General features: G+C 41.0%; 1 protein-coding gene across 13 annotated transcripts in view; it reads right to left on the bottom strand.

Moving 5' to 3' along the window:
* Positions 1 to 17,146, bottom strand: part of KIAA1217 (KIAA1217 ortholog) — a 366,907-nt gene that overhangs the window by 79,480 nt on the left and 270,281 nt on the right. For all 13 annotated transcript variants that reach the window (XM_017741429.1, XM_017741426.1, XM_017741424.1 and 10 more), the window contains one exon: positions 15,462 to 15,657. In XM_017741429.1, coding sequence (XP_017596918.1) covers positions 15,462 to 15,657 — 196 coding nt within the window. The remainder of the gene's footprint in view (positions 1 to 15,461; positions 15,658 to 17,146) is intronic.

Here is a 17,146-nt window from a genome sequence, read left to right as displayed (position 1 = left end):
AAAGAAACAGAAATAATACAGACCAGGGACTGAATGAAGGCATATGAAGTACCTCTTCTGTGATGCCTGTGTAGGCCCTGCCAGGCCTCTGCTGACTCCTGTATAACCAGCAGGTGCCTGTATTCCACTGGCCAGTACTGCATGAGCGTTGCTCATGAGCATTGCTACAGCCTACTCCCATGCCACTGCCACCTCCAAAGCCCTCCAAGGACTAAAGCACTCAGAAAGAGCCATCTCAATCAACAGAATAAATCAGTCTGGACTTGATGGTGTTGATGAGTTCTGACCATGCTGGGCTTGGCTCCTAAAGAAAACCAAAAGGTCTTCTCATGAGCATCTCCAATGTGGGGAGGTTTATTAGGACCCAGCAGGAAACCACAGGACTGCAACTAAACTAAGCAATTTCCTGGGATGTACAGCACTAGGGAGTAGATTCAGAAGCAAGTGCTCAGCTGAACTACTTTGGATACAAGGAAATGGGAACTGGTGAGCCCAGCTTAGTGCACTGTGTTCTTCCTGAGCCATCCCAGGTGTCTCTGTACAACACTGCATTGTCCCAGGAGGAAACACCTTTACTGTCTTGCTGTCTGTACGAGATGGAGCAAGTATAGCTTCTGCAGTGGTGTAAAAAGATGGCAGATCACAGAATCACAGAATGGCTGAGGTTGAAAGGCACCTCTGGAGGTCATCTGGTCCACCCCCCATCCCAGTCAAACAGGGACAGCTACAGCCACTTGCACAGGACCATGTCCAGACAGTTTTTGTATACCTTCTAGGACAGAGACTCTGCAGCCTTTTTGGGAAATTTGTGTTAGTGCTTGGTCAATCTCACAGTGAAGAAGGGTTTCCTGATATTAGGAGGGAATCTCAGATGTTTCATTTGATGACTAATGTCTCTGGTCTTCTCACTGGGCATGAATAAAAAGAACCTGGCTCTTCTTTGCCCCCCCCCTTCAGGTTCTTTTGTACATTGATGACATCGCTGCCCTTGAGCCTTCTCTTCTCCAGGCTGAACAGTCCCAGCTCTCTCAACCTGTCAGAGCAAAGAGGCTCCAACCAAATTAATAATCCTTGTGACCCTCTATTGGATTCTCTCCAATCTTGGGAAGATTCTGTGCTGCCAGGCCTTTGCATCAACTAGTAACTAACACAAATGGGCTAAAGCCTGGCAGAGCATTTCACACAACCTGAATTCACCACAGCTCTTGCAGTGTAGATGCACTGTAATGTTGTTCTCCCATGACCAATGTAATCAGGAGGGTTGGGAACACAAGGCCTCAGTGCAGTTACCATCAGACATCAGCAAATCTCAGCAAATCACAAAATTTAGATGGCAAGTCAGTGATTCACACTTGAAAGTCATCAGCAACAGGATGGATGGGTAGTTTATGGCGCTGAGATACAAAATGAGCAAAAGCAGTGGGAAAAGCTGAGGTCCTAGAATACAAAGGCAATTAATGAAAAGAAGAGAAGACATTTCAAGCTGAGTGCTCTCTCTCCCCTTAGTCTTAAGTATTTTTGTCCCTGTGTTGCCCATAATTGCTATAGAGGAAGGCACAAACAGTCAGATGTTCCTACAATCAGTGGGTAGATAATTGTGCTTGCACTTAGAGATGGAAGATGTTAACTTTCCTGAATACTAAATAGACTACTCAGCATTACCTAACCATTATTTAATATTAGGCTGCTTTTATAAAATAGAGCTGTTAACTTAATCTTTGTATTATTATCAAGAGCTGATACTTCTTTGTTCATTAATATTGCAATCAAACCCCATATGAATTCTACTACAAATTTCCATTTTCCATTGTCTGTAAGAACTTTTTCAGACTGAAGCTTGACTAGTTTTCTTTCAAAGATTGAGACGAGTCTTCCTACAACTTTTATTTATAATGCAAATATTTAATGAGCTATTAAACTGTTTTTCTCTTTTTTATTATAATTTGAGACACCATTTATTTCTTTATGTTCTTCTAGGTAAAATTGTCTTTTTAATGCTCAAATATTCTATGCAGCTAAACAGTCTTTAGGATTCAGAAACTAACTATATTTGTAAAAAAAAAATTAAGCAAGTTAATGATTGCATTTATTTCACTCTTTCAAGATATGCAAAGACATTCATTTTTGATGATAGCTTTCAGTTCTTATGAAGAACATAAGGAACCTTCTGTGTTTTGGCAGTTAAACTTTCTTGGATTTAGTGGCAAAAAAAGGAGATTTTTTTGGCTAAAAAGACAGGCTTTGCATATCAGCTTTGCAGTTGAGTGCGACTCTCTTTTCTGCCCAGTTTAGAAGCTAGTGCAGAATTTAAAAATGCTAGTTTTGCATTTCAGACCATTAAAACCACACTCAATACTGAGCTACTGAAACCATTAACACAGAGTAAGTGCCAGAGTTGAAAAAACTTCCTTATACACAAGTCTAAATCATTGTAGAACAGTCTCGATTCTGCCTGTGCTTCAATGCTCCCATAAAAGCAAAATCACAGTTGTCCTTGAGTCTTGAATTTTCAATGCAAATATGCATGTTATGCCATAAAATAGCTTAAACATACAACTTGGAGAAATGTTTTGGCCCCAATCTCACTTGACAGAGAAAAGATATTTTCAAAGACACAATAAATTCTTTTTTTCTTTATTCTCTTTTAAATCACATGCCCTTACAAAACCAACTGCTTTTCCTCTTGAGTTGTCTGATCCATATCATGATACAGCAATGCTTCAGAGCAGTTCCTATTTGACAGAACTAACTGCTCACTTCTAAAAATCCCTTTTGAGCATGACAAAATAAAGAGATTCAAAATCCATTAGTTAAAATCATTCACATTATTTTTCTTCCACACATTGCCCAGGTGGAATTCTGAACACCGGCAATACCCACAGGTTCTACTTCATGGAAGCTGCTCTCAGGTATGTTTTACCTTCAGCTAAAAAAATCACTCCCATGGAGCTTAAAGCAAGAAGAAATAGAATATAACTTAGGTGTGGTTTTACTTAGGGCACAGGACATGTGTCAGCAAAGTTGCTGAAAATACAATTAAACACAAGGGATGTTCCTGTCTCCATGCACCCTCAAGTCCCTCTTTCACTTACGCTTCTGCTACAAAAGATTTACCTGAAACATGAAGATTGTGCCCAGTTTCATAGAACACAAACCAAAGAGGACTACAAAATTCCCTGCTACTCTAGGACAACATGTATGAAGATGACGAAGTAACAACACCATCCAACAGTTTTGAAAGTGCATGTCAGGCAATCTGTGGTTCCTACATCTGTGAGCTTGGAGGTACTGCCAGCCGTGCACTGTCCTACAGCTGCAACACAAACCATAATGTTAAGCCATCCCCTTTGTCATGTAGTATAACTTAGCTGCAGAAATACCTCTGGAATTTCTGATCGTTCTTCACCCGACAAGCAACAGACCACAGACTTAAACACAGGCCACAGCAGAAAACATTTACACTAGGCCTTAGTAACATAAGCCTTGTAACAAATTGCTTCACAACATTCCTGTCAACAAAGAGGTATGCTTTTTAGAAGGGGAAATTAAACACCCGAGAGGTGAAAGAACATGTTCAAAGAAAGGTTTACAGGCATCAAACCCAGATCTGATGATGATCCTGTGAACACACCACATGACTGCCCTTTCCTTCCCTACATACAGAGCTCTTTCAAAACACAGTATTTTTTGCTGCCTCTGTACTGAGGGTCAGTGGCAGGATGTGCAGAAGATTTCATCATTTCTCTCAGGGATGATCTACATGAAACACAACACAGTGTGTTAGGTGCACAGTTAACCTGACTCGGGCGGCTGAGCCCATCAGCACTGGGTCGGGGTGCCCAGCGCAGCCATCCTGTGCCTTTAGTCGAGCGCAGCTCTGAGCTCAGGCACACACACCACGTTCATGGAGGGCATTGAGCTCACGTAGTGCTGCTGGGCTGCAAAACCCACTTTGGAGCTGATGGCATGCCCTCACAGTGTGATGGTGAACCTCACCTGAGCTCCTGGGCTTCTAGGCTGGCTTTTAGTGCAAGGAGCTGCATGACCACAACAGAGTTGGCACAGCACCTAAACTGGTAAGACCGTAACCCCTGAGCTGGTAAAGGTTTACTCCTTATGGCAAGAGCTAATGTCATGCAGGCGTCAGGAAACCACCCAGCTCACATCTCTCAGCACCTCCATTGCGTACATGGTGCTGACCTAATCCTGACTAAGCGCCGTGTTATCATGGTTATATTGCTAACAATTATCTCAGTGCAGGACAGCTTACATACTTAGGGGAACTCTAATCACAACTTGCTTTTGTTTAAAGAACAAAAATTATCTTCGGAAATTCATTATTTAAGAAAGGAAATTTAAATACCTGATAAATCAAGAATAAGTAAACAAACAAGATTGTGTCCTCTTCTGTGACCTTCACAAGTAATCTGTTAATTCTCTCAAATGATGGGTTTTAAATGGAAAATACAATTTCTCACATAATTCTCTTATAATGAAGAAGAGAAAACTGAGGTGGAAGAGTTAATAACTCCTCAGTGTTATGAAATAAAATACAGTTAAAGCTTACATTTGGGTTCATGAGTTTCTTTTCTGTGAAGCTACAGGATTCCCTCTGTGTAGGCAAGATGTCTTGCAAATTTCTGCCCTGAAATATCTTACTGGCATTTGGCAATACCTTAATCCAGCTGAAGAGAGGTATTAACTGATGATAAAATCTGTATTTGGTTGGTGTAGGATGCTTGGGCGCTGGAGCATTGAAACCTTCCCACAGAACCAAAAACCACTGGCATGAACAAGGCCCTCCTACTCTCTTCCAACACAGCTATTGTATGTATCCTCTGGAAATTCTGTGAGCAGTTTGAAAATTTCTAGTAATAGTAAAGCTGGTTAGGCTACAGCAATCAAAAACTGGATGCATTGGGACCTTTGGACCTTCTTGAAATCCAAGGTGCAAAGCAAGATATAACTAAAATGGGGGAAATGCCATTAGATTAGTTTCGCTCTTTACCCATAACCATCAGTTAACCGTATCTTTTTGAGAAGACAGGCAATCTTTGTCTTTTCATGCTGGTTTAGCTTGATCTTCCATCATAAGTCCATTGAGTCACCGTCTCTGTCTGGACATTCCCTCGTGCTGAAATCAGCAGCAATGGTAACAAGCAAAAGTGAGAAAAAGCATCCTTGTTTCTTACTTATATTAATGTCAAATCATTACCTGAGACTTGCATGAGTTTCAAAAACTAAGGATAGCCTTTAAAGTCTCAATGATAACTGTTTTTGTTGGGACACCTCAGGACAATCCACAGGGGGTCACAATAAACGCTGCCAGGCCCTTCCTCAAAAGAATAGTTTACAATTTTAAACTTTTTTACTAAAATTCCAAGATACTTCAGATTTTTCTTTGCTTTTTATTTGACAAAATTGTCATACATAAGACTGTAAGGATGGCATAGGCCCATATTGTTCTCTGCTCCCTGTCCCTCCTTCCCCCCAACTATCTAATAAACAGAGCAAACGCGTATCACCAAATTCTGCCAAAGTTATGCAGACACAAGTTTATTACAGTAACAACTCTTGCAGCATGGAAGAAATTCCTCAAGATGAAGTTCTTACTTTCCATACCCTCAAGACTTAACTCTCCTATTTCACCACACACAGTTTCAACTAGTCTGAGGTCATTGCTATGATCCTTGTGGTATTTCTAGCCTGAAGCTCTCATAATAACTTCTATTAGTACTCCCTCCTGAAAATCTGTCCTCCACATTCAGAAAATTTCTATAAATATACTTAGTTGTCTTCAAGTACTAAGAGAATAAAAAAGTAGATCTTCTAATGAATAAAAGCAATTACTTATTTTATTTTTTCTGCAGAATAGTCTGAAGAGATTTGTTCAAGGTATTAAGCTGTTTGATAACTATTTAAAAAAAAAAAGGAACTGTTTAATTTAGTCCAGTACCTCTTTTTACTGCTATTTCATTCTTCTCTGCTATTTACAGTGACTTGCAATATTTTGTTCCTTAATGAAAAAGACAGATGGAAAACTCAGTAGTCACATAAATTTCCCACCAAAGTGTTATGAAAAATAAAAGTTTTTAACTGCCACTAAAATACTAGCACTTTTCTACAGACAAGTACATTTAGCTGGCTAAGAAGAATAAGTAAAAACCAAAAAGAAAATGGACAACTTTTTTTACCTAAAGAAAACCCAGTGTTTTCCCCATCTGATTCCTGATAAAACCTGTGAAAAACCCTATTGCCAAAAGGCAACTTTGTCTATATACCTATATCAGCAAGTCCATCTACTGTAAACAGTTACTTCTATCATCTAGAGATTCTGAGACAACATTTCAGTTTAACCCAGTTCCCCAGGTGGAAATCAATGTTCTGGCAGGATGACTTTTGGACAATAGTTGCATTCTGTTCCACAGAATAGCCCAACTGACCATCAAGGTGACTTTTTCATACCCTGAACTGACAAAACAACGCCAGCAAACTTGGAAGAACACAAAATCCCTATGATACTTAATGAAAAAATACTTTAAAAATGACAACTGAACAACTCAGTGAGATGAACGAGAACCAGAGTGTGTACCAGAGCTATTTTTCAGAGGGCACACAGGCTCTGCCATGCTGCACCTACTCCAGTTCAGCATAGTAAAATCAGAGAACTCCACACACAGAGGCACGGGATATGTCCAAGCAGGCTCTGCTTTAGTCCACCAGAGGCTGAGCCCCTGACCTCCGAAGAAGCCAGTAAGCCATGGCTGGCTCCCAGCCAAAGCTGCCAGGCTGACTAGTACAGTTTCCAAGGATGTGTATGCCAAAGACTATGCAGATATGTGAAGCATTTAAGGCCACTGTAGTCAAGTACTTTACATAGGGGCATTATTGTTAGTAAATTTTAAATGGGCAAAAGCAAAAAAGGCAAGAAAATATCAATTAAATTTCTTGGACTACTCATTCTTCCTCTTCAACAAACATGAAGAAAGATAAATTCTACCCAATTACATTTCCCTTCTGTATAAATCAGCTGTATCAAACTAATTTTTGAGTAATGACTATTTTTATAAACCCTGTTTTTTAGTACTAAATAAGGTACAATTGATGTGTTCAAGGGCAGAATGTGACCATTTGAATAATCCATAGACATGAAGCATTAAAGTCATGTAGGCCATGCATGCCTTTGTAGTTCTGCTCCATTTACCACATGTTCTGTATGTACAGCAGGATTTTTTTTTTCTGAAGTTATTTCATTTCTAAAAAGTTCACTACTGTCAGTAGCAAATTTAGGGGTTGAGCCATCAGCATTTAAGAGCACAGCTGGTTATGTCACCACACCAAAAATTCACCTCTGTGGGCTCTAACAAACAGCTTGACTTTGTGTGAAGTCCTCACAAGCTACTTTAGACAGGATCTTGGACCCAAGACTTTAGGGTGCATGATTAAGAAGAATGCCAAGAGGCCATTTCCTAGACTCACTCCAGTTTGTCATTATCTTTCATCTATTGGGGAACCAAAACTGGACACAGTGCCACCTCACAAATGGTGAGAAGAGGGAAATAATCATTCCCCTTGACCTGCTGGCTGAATTTTTCCTACAGCCAGCTATGCAGTTTTCCCTTGCTGCAAGGACATGCTGCTAGCACACAGTCACCTTGTTGTCATACTCCAAGTCCTTTCTGCAAAGCTGCTACCAAGCCAACCTGTCCTTGCCAGTGTTGCTGCAGGGCTGTTCTGTCCCTGGTGAAAGGCTGCATTTGCCTCTCTGGAGTTTCATGAAGTTCCTGCTAGTCCATTTCTCTGGCTCACTGGGTCCCAGTGAAGTGGCCATCTGACCTTTCAGCACACTAAATGCTCTCTCAAATGTAGTGTCAGACTTGACCCTACTGGTGGTTCATTCCATCCCAACAACCATTTCTGATGTTAAAAATCACTGGCCCCAGAGTCCAGCCCTGAGGAACACAGCTAAACCCAGCCGCCAGTTACAGACCCTGAAGGCCACCCCTACCTCCCCCATGTGGCTACAAGGAGGCTATGATAGATGTGAAAGGCCTTGTTAAAGCCAAGATAAATAACATCCACCGCTCTGCCCTCATACCCACAGATGGTCAATTCATCACAGAAGGTAATTGGGCAAAGCAATGGTACAAGCACCTGTCTCCTATGAAACAGCTGAGTAGCTGAAAAATTATCCAGAAGGGCTCCCATCTTTAGAGTTGCTCAGACCATTGCCCCTATTGTCCCAAGAGAGCACCCTAATCAGTGGGCTATCAACAAGCTTCTGATGCAGTGATTATCCTCTTATCCTGTTTGAATTGGGTACTCTGTAGCCAGAAATGCAGAAAAGAGATACAGAACAAGAACAAATACAAGAGATACCACAGAGATGACATTATTTCCCTCTGGGAACAGAAATCTGAACTTAGGCCCAGCATAGTAATTATGCATTAGAGTTGCTACCAAATATATAAACAGTGTGGGGAGCAATGATTAAATCCAAGAGCTGTCCTCATTCAGGGACTTGCTGTCAGCCCTGGCAGCAAATCCTAAATTCAATGAGCTGAGGGACAGGCTCTGCTTTTCTGTTTGGCCAAAGCCTTACACTTCTTACAATGCATGCAATTGCAATGCACTTTTTTCCTTTGCATGCCCACGTCAAATGAAAGGCTCTGGTGTTTGTGTGACTTACTGTATTAGAGGTAGACTTAAAAATTTTATCTGACACAAAAATTAGATCAGATTTATCCAAGTGATAGCTCCTGTGCTAGATACAACCCATGGGACAGCTCCATCTGGCCTCCTACCTTTCCTCTGAAGGAAGAAGGCTTGTACAAGCTACTCCATCTGCCAAATCCATCTTCCAGCAGACATAGGCTCAAATCCCTGCTGCTAAATCAGCATATGAAGTGATACTAGAGCTGGATAAAGACATTACACCTTCAGTGAGGGCATGATTTGGGGTAAAGAGAAAAGCCACTGCCACCCTGACATAGCTTTATTCAGTTCATCCAGGTTGTACACTCATTACTCTACCTCTCCTACTATCTTCACCACTTTTCATTCTGATTTATTCATGTTGCAAGGTTCTGAAATAGGAGTATTTTGTCACCACATACTACCCAACACAGTGAGGCATCATTTTTACTCAAGGTCCTTTAGTATTACTTTAGTGCACATGACTAATAAAGGTTGCATTCAAAAGTCAATCAACAGATATAGCAGTGACAGACACAGACTAACATAAACATAAACTAATGGGTTTGTTTAGCACACTGTACATCTTCTACTCCAGTATCACTGCAATGAACCCATTAGATCCATGCTGATACAAAAATTGTTGCAACAAAATTCAGCTCCAGTGTGACACAGCATCCGAAATATCCTGCATATCAGCTTATTGGTGGCAGACAGAATGTGCCACTGTTGAGACAGTATGTACTAAATAGGATCTTGCTCCTTGGAAGCATTTTTTCAGGTACTCACAACATATTTTATCATAGGAGAAAGAAACTCTTAAGTAAACAGTAATTGTGGGCATAAGTGCAGGCCTGGGAAGTCACATATTTCACTCTTTTATATACCTGCCTTTCACATATCCTGTAGAGATAATAAATGGAAGAGAAAAAACTCTGATATGTCAATATCATTGTTTACCTTCTTTTGTTACAAAAGATTTCAGGTAAGAGGTGTGTGTTTTCTTCTTTCCAAGTCCAAAACCTTTAGCTATTATAATTTGAAGAAATAGGAAAGAAAATAAAGTCTAGAAAAGCTGGAAGGAAAACTTGAGATACATTAGAGTATTGTATTTCCTAAGGTCTGTGTTTCAATTCATTAATTGGAACTAGTTGTTTCAGGCTGGTTTTCCTACAGACCTGTCAGTTGCTGTTAAGCTATCTGACCATGACAGCAAATACTTACATGACTTTTTTGCATGTCGGCTGCTTTACATACACTATAAAAGTCAAGATAGGGAAAATTCTTTAAGGTGACTGAATACATTAAAGTTATACTTAGCCTTAACTTGAAATGCACTTCCCAGGGAGTTCTTTTCCCATGAACTAAACTAAAGTTCTTGCTGACTTCATTAGGCTTAAATCATGCCCTAAGGAATCAGAGAGGGCAGTGCCACTGCTAGCAAATCACAGGCTTCTCATATAAAGTCCATGGCCATTCACACGTCTTCTGTCTGATTTTACATGCCTATTTTAATTTCTAGCTCATAAATAGTAAGTAACAATCAATTAACTCCAATATAATATATGTCTGTCTACCTTTACCATTTATATTTTTCTCTGTGTGTCTTACAGTATCTTGCATACACACGAATAGGGAGTTATTTCTACCACCAGCTGAAAAGCAATGATCTGTCTCTCTGCAAAGGCTTTGCTATGTGTGAAATTGTCACTGTGGCCCTGACTTTCTTTTTTACCAGGCTTTGAGAGACATCTGTAAGAAATGCTACAAAAGATTGAGGTGTTATGATTATAATTAGTAATGGCATTTCCATATAAGGTGGCAGAAAACGAAGTAATCAGACATTAAAACCTGTGCCTGCCAAAACTCGGGTTTGGGGGCTAATAAATAATAATCAGAATACTCCATGATTGCTTAAGACCCTCCCCATGCCAATCCTTGAGCATTTGTATAATTTTACTCCTTTCTGTAATCCCTCCAAATGCAAATAAAATGCAAATGTTGGCAGGCTCAGACATTTCTGAAGAGGCCTTTCCACACACCTAACTTTAGGCATGGGTTTACCAGAAGGGAGCCTGGTCATCCTTTGCTCTTTACTCATCTAGACTGGAGTGGCGAGGCACTCCAGCTGGGGCACCCAGAAAGGATGATTGCAACCCTTGAGCCATAAAGCTCCATCCTCCTCAGTCACTTCTCAAACCCAAATTTTTGTGCATTTATGGAAATCCCCCCCTGTACCACATTCTTCCTTCATCCAACCCTGCCTGTACAGCCCGATCCTGCAGGAGCACCAACAGCTGCCGCAATGGGAGGTCGTGATCACGCCCCGCCCTTCAGGGCTGTGACCCATTGCATCAACTGCCCTGGCCACTCCATCACCACACAGGATGCCAGCGCCTGCCCTTACAAAGGATGCTGCCCATTGTCGGGACAGATGTACCACACGAGAGACTACAAGTGAACACATTTGTCAGCTTTCATTTCACGAGGAGGTACCGGAGCAGGGACAGCAGCGAGCTGCAGAGTGGCCACAGGCGGCTGCTGGTGCAACCTCACTGGATGCTTGTCAGGTTCTGCTTCCTCCAGGCAAATTGCAAGTGAAGTTTGCTGAAAACTTTTGAGCACTTTCCAGGTTTCAGCTGATTCTCACTGACAGTTTTGCAAGATAATTTTTTTCCCACAGTTATCGCACTGGAAAAGCTCCCAGCTTTCAAATAGATATTTTAAAATGCATTTAGTTTTCTCTTGCACAGTGAATTCATTTATTTTAATATCTTGTTTTGTCTCCAGGCTGCACAATGATGAAGCAAGTGTTGATTTCTGGTGGACCTCTTAGCCAAGAAAGACCTTAATTTCAAAAGCTGTGGCTGAAATTTTAAATGGGCCCACAATTGGAATCCTGTTTTCTAGGTCAACTCCATGTGAATACCATGTCCTATTAGATTAGTCCTGACTGACAAACCCATGGTAGTGAGGTAGCCAAAATGCATTTCTGTTATTCTTTCTCAGGCTCCATGTTAATTCAGACCACAATTTGGAAACTGACTGACTCATACACAGCTAGTAAAATAGGAACCCACAGAACAATTAAATTTCAAAAAGAAAATATCAGTTTTTTTAAGATGGCATTGAGATATACAATGTAAAATTAATAAAAATTTACAAAAGTCCAATTAAATTTCAAAAAGAAAATATCAGTTTTTTAAGATGGCATTGAGATACACAATGTAAAATTAATAAAAATTTACAAAAGTTCATTATTTTCCTCACTGAAATCATGTTGGTTGAGGATCAAAACATAACTTGTATTTAAAATATATTAAATTAAAAAGTTAATAGATATGGAAAGGGAGGTGATTATACACAGATTATTTAAAATCATGTGAATAGAAGTACTTTCATGACACTTTAAAATCTGAAGTTATGAACAGTTTCCTGTTTTTTTTAAAATAAACAGTCCCCTTTTACAGCTGGAACTAAACAGGACCACAGCGTGCAAAGCATCTCAAAAGTAAAATTTCAGAACATTGCTGATGGTGTTGTTAGAACACAGTGGCAGAAGAAATTGAAAAGGACATTATTATAAAAGAAGTGCACATAACAAAAAAAAAAAAGGGAACTATTTTGGAATAATTTTTAGACTACCTTTTAAAACAAGCTATTTGTTATTACTTAGTTCCTGGAGCAACTTGAAAGACAGATTGTGGGATGATGACAATATATTACCTCCTATTTGGCTAATTTGATGATCCCTTAAGCCACACACATATCTGTGACCCCTCCTGCAATACAGAGAGAAAAGACTTATTTTGTTCATTTCAAATTTAAAAACTCTCAACTGAAATGCTTCATATTACATTGCTTCCCTGTTGTTTGCTTATTTTTTTCTTTCTCCTGATTTTGGCCTGTTCATGATGGGATAAGATGGGGCCTTGTCTGTGGTACATGAAAGACAGGGTGTCTTGCAGGGTCTGAAATCCTAGCCATGAAATAAAATAGTACACCTTCATGTGGCTGTCCTCCATTAGAGCCTGGACAACACACTTCAGTACATGCAAGAGATGCAGAAAAAAGGGTTTAAGAATGAACTACTTAACAGTGAACTTATGGTTCTCTCATCTTCACAAAGACATTATTGAACTGCAAAAAGTTCAGGGCAACAATGACTATCAAATGAGGATCAAGTGGTTATAGCAGCACTTCTCAGTCTGGAGAAGAGATGACCTGAGGGAAATGACAGGCCAAAGAAACCAGATATGGCCTGGGGGAAGCAGATAGCAATCTGATGTTTTCTGTCACTTCCAACACAAGAACTTGGGAGCATAACTTAGAGCTGATAAACACGTACAAAACAAAGCAACAGGAAAGCAATGGTTGGGCAGTAAACCAACAGAAACTTGCTGCCAAAGTCACAGATGCACTGCTGCAGATGTGAAAAATTTACATGGGATCAAAGGTGGCCAGAACAATACCTGGAGGAGACATATCTTGATGGTTATTATACAGGCAGAAATCATAACCAGGAAATCTCTAAGCTGAAGATACCTTGAGGCTGAGAACACTTGGGGAAAGGATCATACATACACACATGTGTGTGTGGCACATGGAGGACAGGGAGTTGATTTAGGACAGCCAGCACAGCTTCACCAAGGGCAAGTCCTGTCTGACCAACCCAGTGGCCTTCTATGATGGGCTTCTACAGCAGTGGACAAGGGAATATATATTCACTTCTGTAAAGCCTTTGACATGGTCCCCACAACATCCTCCTCTCTAAATTAAAGAGATGGATTTGATGAGTGGACTGCTGGATGGATAATTAAGTGGTTGGATGGTTGCATCGAGAGAGTAGTAGTCAATGGCTCAGAGTCTCAATGGACATCAGCGACATGTGGTGTCCCTCAGGGTCTCTATTGGGACCAGTGTTATTTAATATGCTATATCAATGACATAGATGAAGGGATTGAGTGCACCCTCAGCAAATTTGCAGATGACATCAAGCTGCGTGACGCTGTTGACATGCCTGAGGAGTGGGATGCCATCCAGAGGGATGCTCAAGAAGTGGGCATATGGGAATCTTATGTGGTTTAACAAGACCAAGTGCAAGGTGCCCCGAGTTAGGGCACCCCCCCGGTATCAACACAGGCTGGGGGATGGACAGAGCAAGAGCAGCCCTGCCCAGAAGGGCTTGAGGGTGCTGGTGGATGAGAAGCTGGACATGACCCGGCCAGGTGCACTCCCAGCCCAGAAAGCCAAACATGTCCTGGGCTGCACCAAAAGCAGCGTGGGCAGCTGGTCAAGGGGGGGATTCTGTCCCTGCTCTGCTGAGACCCCACCTGCAGTGCTGCATCCAGCTCTGGGGTGCTCAGCCCACACAGTGGGGCTGGACCGTGAGTTGCCAAGGCTCAACCACTTAACATCACATTGAAGCAAATACAAGTTTTCCTGGGGTGAAGTAAGCCATACTGAGGATGCCGTAGCCAGCAGTGACTTACAGGCAGAGATGAACCCTCTGCATGTACAGTAAACATACATGTGCTCTTAAAAACACCTCAAAACCAGAAAGTCTTGTCCAGGTTGAAGTCTTACAAATTTCTCCCCCAAAAGCTCAACATATTGGTGGCCCAGGAGGCTGTGGGAGGGCAGCCGCTTTGTGAGCTGGCACAGACAGGGATCAGCCCCTTATTTCCAGCCCCCCTGCTCTTCACTTGCCAGTTCTGGGAGAGGCAGGGACCCCTTCCAGCCCTGTTTTCTTCACGTTTGTTGTGTTTGTCAGATATCGTACTACTCTTGACAGAAACTGTCTTAGATTATTGAGGGACGAGTAAACCACCGTGACAAGCTTACAAGCATGGTATGATTTACAGTCCAGTCTTCGATTTGTGTCACTCTCTGTATTGGGACATGAGCCCACAGGAAAGCAGCATTTCACTTTATTACCTGTGAGCAAAACCTGCCTTCCTCAGCAATCTGCACATGAGTTATGGACCTTCCCACAACGCTTTAACTGCCCTCTGGTGTCTTCCCTCAAAAGAACAGCCTTTACTCCTACCATCCATCAGCTGAGCACAGTCTCTGAGACAAAATTCGCCATCATAAAAGGAGGTCTGGTTCACAGCTGGGCTGAATTCAACCCTGAGATACGGGCAGAACACAGGAACCAGAGCTGTCCACCTATGCTGACACATCACTCTTGTCACTGTGCAGACAGAAGGGCACTGCCCCAAAGTAAAGGGCATCTCCATCAGCATATCCATTCAAATCCTCTGCCTGGAAAGCTACCACCATGCACATACAAACCTTTTCAGTAACATGGATTACTAAGGCAAAAATATCTCTAGGTTTCTTTCAACTAAGTCTGGCTCTGAAGAGATGGCAAAGTGAAAAAGCCTGTGTCTCCTGTCTGAAAATGAGGGTACAATCTTGTATTAAGTTCATTGCCACATATTTTGCAGGCTTGGCAGAAAGTGTTTGTAATAGTGGGTTTTAACCATTACTCAGCATTTCATGTCAGGGCCTGCATCGCTCTTCTTGCACGTCTACTATGCTCCCATCACACTTTCAGATCTTTGAAAAGAATTTCACCATTCCCCCAAGTTACTCAGTATCCCATACCTAGTTCATTTCCAAGGAACAACCTGACATGAAAAATAATGTGCTACTGAAGTCTTTACTTTTTTAACCCCAAACTATTTAAAGACTGTTTCAAATCCACACATAGAAAACACAGACTAAGCACAGAATGGAGAAGGACTGAAGCAGGTTCTTACCCAGTGATCGTTCCTTCGTTTGGTTTGCTGACCGCACAACAGGAAGACTTGCCCGTGTGCGGCTGCCCCTCGAAAAGGGGGTTGGAGAATCACCCTCAGACATGGCCTCTAAGGAATCAGCAGATGCTTCAGAGAGGTGTTCTGTGTGGTCACCCAAATTGGGCTGTGGGCTCTGGGACGGCTTTGGGCTTCTTGTCTGCAACACAGAGTATTTCCTTATTAGTCTACTGAAACCAGAGTGTGGGAGGAAAAAAAAATCAAAGAGAAGAAGGGAGGAATCCAAACTTCTTCAAATACTGGTATGCTGAAGGTCACTTCTGTGTAGATTATTTAGGAAAAGAGTGTACTTGGATATTCTGCTCCAGTTTTTATGGTTGTATATCCACACTGCAAATTTTGTTGCTAACAAGGCCCTGAGGATAAGACATGTGCTGAGGAGATGTACAGTAATGCCATTCTCTTTGTCCACACACACACACGCACTGTCTCTCTAATGTTAACAAGTCTGCTAAGAAGAATTGTCTGAAAAGCAATACTGTAATGGAGTTGTAAAGCTATCAACTTCAGTATCTTCTGCTGTGCCATCTATGCAAGGTCCAGGTCATGCAGCAAAACCAAGATAGCCATCCGACATTTCTAGCTGAAATCACAATTACTTTCGTTTTTGTTACACCAGCATAAATCTGAACTGTATTCATTAACTGACCAAATTAACTATGGCTTTTACTGGGAAATCATACTAGTAAATTGCTAAATACAGTTGCTGGGAAAAAACCCAACTCTTCCAGCAGGGGAGAGATATGGTTTCATTTATGCACTTCTACCAACTCTTCACCATAGGATCTGCCTAATAAAAACACACTCAACAGGAAATAAAATGTCCTGAACATTTTTTCCAACTGCACATGACACTATAAGCCGTTTCTACAAAAAGGGGTTGCTTTAAGAAGCATTCTCAATAATGTGTAGTGAAACCCCCTCACAACCACATGTACTATTACTTAGGAAGAATAATTTCCTGGTCTTTCTCCATCAAACCATATCACAACAAATGGGAACATACAGGCAGAAATTCAAAGCAAAGCAAGCTTACTCGATTCCAAATCCAGCATGTAAATATGAACTTTACAGACATCTATAATCAGCACCAGGCACAAGATGTCATTAAACTTACATGTTTTTCTCTCCCCTATCATTTAAGGTCAGATGCTATTACGTTAAAAATCCCCTGTATCAAAATCAACTTCAACTCTAGGTTTGAAGATGCTGTCAAGATCCAAAAAAGATTGTGCTTCTTTCTGGATAGCTAAGCTAACAAATCTTGCTGACATCTGTTTCTTTCAGTGGTTTCTCAAGTGAAATGAAGAGAGCTCATTTCAGCAAAAGCATGCATCACATAATATTCCTTATGTGACTTTGAATGTATGAAGAACTTCAATTTTTACTACATTTTCATTAGCTGGCTATAGAGGGCTGTTGTTGCCAAGCTGTGCAGTTGCTCTCAAACTACAATGATTAGATATACCTCACAAGAAAGTAAATCCTCCAGAACTCCTCACTTTTAAAATGCTAATATTAAAATAGTAGGTACTATCCAATGTCCTGCAATGAAATTGTTCAAGAGCATAGAATTTTATGCAGAACTTAAAGCTAACAACATTTGTTCTAAAATATGCTTTGAAGTG

Source organism: Corvus brachyrhynchos, unplaced genomic scaffold (genome assembly GCF_000691975.1).
Source record: "Corvus brachyrhynchos isolate BGI_N302 unplaced genomic scaffold, ASM69197v1 scaffold167, whole genome shotgun sequence".
Classification (NCBI taxonomy): domain Eukaryota; kingdom Metazoa; phylum Chordata; class Aves; order Passeriformes; family Corvidae; genus Corvus; species Corvus brachyrhynchos.
Note: the sequence above shows the minus strand (reverse complement) of the source record. Positions and strands in the feature narration are given on the sequence as shown.